This window comes from Lottia gigantea (genome assembly GCF_000327385.1).
Source record: "Lottia gigantea unplaced genomic scaffold LOTGIsca_15, whole genome shotgun sequence".
In the NCBI taxonomy this organism is placed as follows: Eukaryota; Metazoa; Mollusca; class Gastropoda; family Lottiidae; genus Lottia; species Lottia gigantea.
Genome location: NW_008707797.1, coordinates 1,297,763 through 1,304,316, shown reverse-complemented (window position 1 = coordinate 1,304,316; position 6,554 = coordinate 1,297,763). Strand labels below are relative to the sequence as shown.

The 6,554-nt window shown below is 33.5% G+C and overlaps 1 protein-coding gene across 1 annotated transcript in view; it reads left to right on the top strand.

The window, feature by feature from the left end:
* The window catches only part of LOTGIDRAFT_157810 (hypothetical protein), a gene marked incomplete at both ends in the record, with an annotated part of 2,009 nt that extends 1,284 nt beyond the window's left edge, over positions 1–725 (top strand). Inside the window, 2 exons of the mRNA XM_009050408.1 lie at positions 126–248; positions 528–725. Of these exons, the coding sequence (XP_009048656.1) occupies positions 126–248; positions 528–725 (321 nt within the window). The remainder of the gene's footprint in view (positions 1–125; positions 249–527) is intronic.
* Positions 726–6,554: the final 5,829 nt, after the last annotated feature.

Here is a 6,554-nt window from a genome sequence, read left to right as displayed (position 1 = left end):
CGAAATATCAGCTAACAAAATAAAAATGAAATAGTAATCTACTTAGATTGGATTGCAAAACTCTAGGTTTTATTGGATGGTCCAGTGTTATACTATTGTCAGTTTTGTGTTTTATATTTACAAAGGGGTCAGTAATTTTTCCAGATTTGGAATTGGTAACGATCGGAATCAAAGACTTTACGGCACCAAGCCTGGAACAAGTCAAGATATTTCTACAGATAATGGAACAGGGTAAACAAAATCGAAAGGTATGATGGCGTCACATCCGTTTATAAATGCGCATTACAAACATATCATCTAACCTTCAAACAAAATATCAAAATCGTAAACTATAAGTCAATGTCCTAATCACACATCGAATACCGTCATGTATCTGTCCGAATTGCAATCTTTAGTAAAATAAAATCCAGTCGGTAGACATGAAATAAGTCTAACAGACATTTTGAATCTTTCAAGATAGAAACGTCTGCTCATTTAGGTCTATGCACAGCACACATTTATAAATTTAAAACTGTTGTTACTTTCAGGCAGTTGCTATCCATTGTGCTCACGGTAAAGGCAGGACAGGTACAATAGCCGCCTGCTACCTTGTGAAAACGTATGGTTTGACGTCACAGCAAGCGCTAGATAAAGTTCGACAACTCCGACCTGGTTCAGTAGAAACCGTTACTCAGGAACAATTGGTAGCTGAATTTGAAACCTGGTATAAAGACAAATTATTATGATTTTTCCTTTCTTCTCTTGAAATAAAGAAAATACGGAAAATATGTTGATGGAATTTTCAAGAGTAGTTTTAAGACTTTTCTGTCAGTTTTGACATGAGTATAGCCTAATTAGTCTACTTTCATTCCATTCACCCCTTGTAGATACCGTCACCTCCATTTTCCCGCCATATTTCACTTCCAGACTTCCAGACACCACCGCGTTATTTCCAACTATGATATAAATATTTTCACTACAATCTTCACCTCAAGTTGAGCTCACAATATAAACGTTTGTGGTCTGAAACCGTTTTGTTTGTTGTGATTTTGTAGTTATTTCCCTTGTGATACTCCTTGATTTAAAGATAAGAAAAATTTTTGATTGAAAACTGTGAGTATATTTTATTATAATTGTGGTTTATAAGGGGGGAACCTACAAAATTTAGACCGATGACGCCCTTCAATTCATTTCATTAGTCCAATAAGAACAGAACAGTAGGATATAAAACTATATTTCATTTCATTAGTTCAATAAGATACAGAACAGTAGGATATAAAACTCCATTTCATTTCATTAGTAAATAAGATACGGAACAGTAGGATATAAAACTACTTTTCATTTCATTAGTCCAATAAGATACAGAACAGTAGGATATAAAACTCCATTTCATTTCATTAGTAAATAAGATACGGAACAGTAGGATATAAAACTCTATTTCATTTCATTAGTCCAATAAGATACAGAACAGTAGGATAAAAAACTATATTTCATTTCATTAGTCCAATAATATACAAAACAGTAGGATGTAAAACTCTATTTCATTTCATTAGTCCAATAAGATACAGAACAGTAGGATATAAAACTATATTTCATTTCATTAGTCCAATAAGATACAGAACAGTAGGATATAAAACTATATTTCATTCCATTAGTTCAATAAGATACAGAACAGTAGGATATAAAACTCTATTTCATTTCATTAGTTCAATAAGATACAGAACAGTAGGATATAAAACTATATTTCATTCCATTAGTCCAATAAGATACAGAACAGTAGGATATAAAACTATATTTCATTCCATTAGTTCAATAAGATACAGAACAGTAGGATATAAAACTACATTTCATTTCATTAGTCATATAAGATACAGAACAGTAGGATATAAAACTATATTTCATTTCATTAGTTCAATAAGATACAGAACAGTAGGATATAAAACTCCATTTCATTTCATTAGTTCAATAAGATACAGAACAGTAGGATATAAAACTCTATTTCATTTCAATAGTTCAATAAGGTACAGAACAGTAGGATATAAAACTATATTTCATTTCATTAGTTCAATAAGATACAGAACAGTAGGATATAAAACTCCATTTCATTTCATTAGTCCAATAAGAAATAGAACAGTAGGATATAAAACTCTATTTCATTTCATTAGCTCTCTAAGATACAGAACAGTAGGATATCAAACTTTTTTCATTTTGTTTTTTAATGTGTCAGAAACTATTCCATGTATTCCAATTGAGTGGCAGTAAAATATCTAAACATCGTTTAATAAAGCAAGGAATAAAAAATAAATAACTAAAAAAATTGAATAATTTCGTTTCAAAGGTTTTCAAAAGATATTATCAAATTTTTATTTATCAAAATTAATATTTTAGAAAAATTAGACTTTTAAATTTTAAAGTTAAAAGAAATTTTTTAAGTAAAATTGATGCAAAAGATAATCTTGAAATATCTTTAACTCAGACAAAAACCAGATTCAATTTGGCCTGAAACGAATGGAATCTGTTTTTGATAAATTAAACCATTTTCTATCTTTTGGAATTAAGACAAACACCAGGTTCAGTTTGGCCCGAAACGAAGGTATAATTTAATTTGAGAAAATTTTAATCGTCTGTAAAGCATACAGTTAATATAAACAAATTCAAATCATTTCAGTGGAAATTCTACTTAATAAGCCAAAGGGCACTCTATCCCGATCTTATCGCAGTGAATTAAAATTGAAATATCCGCTAGAAAATATAACACTGGTCGCCATTTCTGACGTAATATATCACGTGATGATCTCATGGAAGTAATAACGTCACTAATTGGCTGATTCAGCAGACGAGAGTTATGTCACCTGTCGCGCGTGTTGTTAAGAATATGTGTCTACTCGGCAGGGGACGCTACATGTCTAAGATCAAGGTAACAAACATTGTGTCTGTGTGATTTGAAATTAGTTTAGAAGTTACTTTCATATACGTAATGTTCTTCATACCTCGGCTAAATAATCAAATAAACCCCGCACGTGCTAGAGTGTTGTTACGAGATGAAAGTTACAGACGACATTTTGGCTGGAGGTTATTTAAAATGGCGGGAACTATCAACATGATTAGAACAATTTTGAGTAATGAATTACGAGCCGGAGGGAAAAACCGAGGCAGGGAGCGGTCTAATTACTAAAGTTTATAAACAGAGAATAAATCATTAAACTTTTAATGTCTTTCATTTTCTAAAATAGAAATCTTTATTTTCCAGTAATAGTGAGGCGAATATTGGTGAGTGAATGAATGAGTGAGTAAGCTACTGGACTAACTTGATTTACCAAATGTTTGCATAAATAAATATAAGGATATTTAATATATAATACCAAACAACTCTTCCATTTCGTTAAAACTGAACGATATAAGATGTAGTAAAGAGTTATATTAGACAACGGTGAAGCAAAATGTGAATGAGTCGGCAATTTTTAGCTAGAAATGCAGCCATCTTGTAAGAGGGGATAACCTATATTATTATGTTATTGTGGTCTGGTGGTAAAATGGTTACGAATTCTCTTGTGGGAGCTCCGTCATTTTCGGTTAGCTCTCTCTGAATTGTAGGAACCATAGTCATTGGACGAAGAATTGGAATGTCCCAAATAGAAGTCAAAGGTGGCCCCGTTATACAGAAAAAGGCTAGAAAACCTCAATCCATTTAAATTATAATTGAAAAAGAATTAAATATGTCCTAAATGAACGACCGTAATCATTACATAATATGACCCAAGTTCTGCATCACGTTTGTGAATTTTCTCTTCTTTTTGCTAACTGTTATTGCTAACTACATGTTAAATATTCATTTACTATCACTAATAACCCCGGCCATACCTTAATATATCTGTACCTAAATAAAGTGGCGACACTGTAGGGTCATTTAGTAAAAACTACATTCAAAAATTATATATTAGTACAGAAGAATATGTTCGGAACACGTTTGTACATTGTTCAGGTTCGGCCTGGATAAACAATTCACTGTAGCTATTAGAATTAGATATATTACTTGGTAAATAGCAACTAAAAGGTCTTTTACTCTGTATAATATCAACTTTCGTTTACTTGTAAATATTGTATAGTTATTTATACATCTTAAAGGGATACGTCCGTCTAATTATGTCAATCTACTGGCAGATAAAGCTCAAGTGAGCAATTCGACTAAATATTATCTCCACTGATTATACGGGGGTTGGTTGCCAGCTTCATAAAAATTGGAATTACAAATACAAATGTACCGGTATGTTAAATGCTTGGTCAAGGGGCGTCTTTTTGAATACATTTAGATGTTATATTACCTCCCTTTGAAGGCTTGCTTTGACTTTGTCGTGAAATCTTTCTGCATCATTCCTAAGCCGAGAGTATTGAGAGAACGTGAATGTATAACTTGAATTCGTAGTCTATTTTAGGAGATAGTAAAGGGGTCGATGAAGGGCCGATATAAAGAAATAAACCTACTCTAAACCATTATCCACTATTTAAACAGGCGTCTGTTTCAACCCTTTCTTACAATAACTGACAAATAGTTAACAAACACAAGATGGCGCTATGCCGTCTGCTATTTGGCGCGAATTAAAAAGCCTTGGTAACAACAAACGTGCTGTTTGGATACAAGACTCGGCTTAGTATCAAAGTCTCACTCTGGTTTGTTGATTTCGACTGCCATGTTGATATCATTTAAAACGACTTTAGTTACAGTTGAGATGCTTGATACTGTGACCAGTCAGTCGCCTCAATTCAAATTTGTCACGTCATTGTGTAAACTAGTCCACGTCATTGTTCGTCTGCCTCATTTTAACAAAGCCGCCATGTTTGTTCAACGTTCATTCGTTGTGTGACTCGGCACGCTCCCATCACGAGACCGTCTCGAGCTTGACTTCTATGATGCTCGAACAAAAAGGATTGTGATGTGACTAAAGGATGAAATGTTAGGATATCGTTTTTTCTCGCTTTAATTAATCGGAACTATCAAAATAATTAGATCCTAGACGAGGTCGTTAAGTCTTGTCGTTTTGACCTCCATTTAATCTGGTCATATTTACAGGTTGAACTCAATTGAAATAAGATTGAAAATGGCTGAATGTTAAACAGGACCATTTTACTTCAGTGTAGGGAGACGAATTGTGGTAGAAAAAGACAACGTAATGTAGAGTAAATTGGAAGCCTATTTATCAATCATACTTTAATCTCAGAAACTGGACATTTTTATCTAAGCCAATCAGTAATAGTGTTCACAGCTCGCCGTCGAAATTTGAGACTTCAAATCCATGTGTTACCAGAATTGTCTGCGTTTGAGTGTTAAAATGACGACTCGTACATTTCTAGTACTTCTGAAGACTATTTACATATATTCAAGACTAAAATCAACCCCCCAAAATGACGCATCTGTCAATTAAGAACGATTTGAAACGACACAAGCACGAATTCGCCTATTGTCCATTCTTCTCTTACAAGTTGGGGCCTCCTGATAATGGGACTGATAGAAAATGGGATGTCAAATATACATTTTGTATTCAGTTGTAGAAGGTTAGTAGACTAGGATCCTGACAGTCCAACACCAGATTGAAAACAAAAATGACCGTTGCTGTAGACCATGGTGCCACCTACCGGGAAAATCAGAAATTCTGCTTTCATTTTTTGTTTAGATATCAAAGGGGAAGATAACTCGTGATTTCAATCCATCTTTCTCAACTCAACGGGATATTCATGTTTTCAGTGATAATGGCGACCTTTAAAAGAGAGAAATTATATTTGTCTTTGATATTATCGGCTCAATGCGAGAAGTTCGACATTCTTAACAGTTATCAGCCCGCGAGGACGCCATAACGAAGGGAAATATAATATGATTTCCCGCCAATATCAATCAATAAAAGCAGAAGTAAAATATTAAGGAGTATGGAGAATTTCTATTTGATCAATTTAATAACTAAACAATAGCAACAATATTATATTTAACTTGGTTTCCTCACGAGATAAGAGCGAGATAACATTCTCTTATTCCTTTCTTTGTTTTTCATTAAATAAGATCGTCTGAATCAATGTTTTTGGTTAATCAGGAGGCGGGAAGACAGAGTGTGGTTAATTCAACACCTCTCTAGATTAATAAAAAGTTTGTTTAAAGTTTCCGTCTTGGGATTTACCTTGTTAATATCAGGTACTCTGACTTTACCTTCTTTAAGATTGGTTTTGATCTCGGACACATGTAGACGCCATTTTGTTTTAGGTAAACAGGAAATGTAAAAGAAAATACGAGACATATTGTAGCCGAATACTCTAGAATAAGAAATGCTTATAATGAAATGAAGTTTTATGTCACATATTTATGCAGTTTGTTCGAGCTAATTTAATGCACTACAGCTTGACCAACGTGCTTAGCCCAAAGAGCTTTAGCTAATTGTCCCATCCCATTACACGTATAGTTCTAATGACGCTTTTTTCATGTTAGCCTCCGAACTGCATCACTGAGACCGGTTTGAAAAATACAGTTATTAGCTTGAACTGCGCTTGAGTCAGTCTTGGTTCGCTTGGCACGTTGATCATATCAGTTTCAT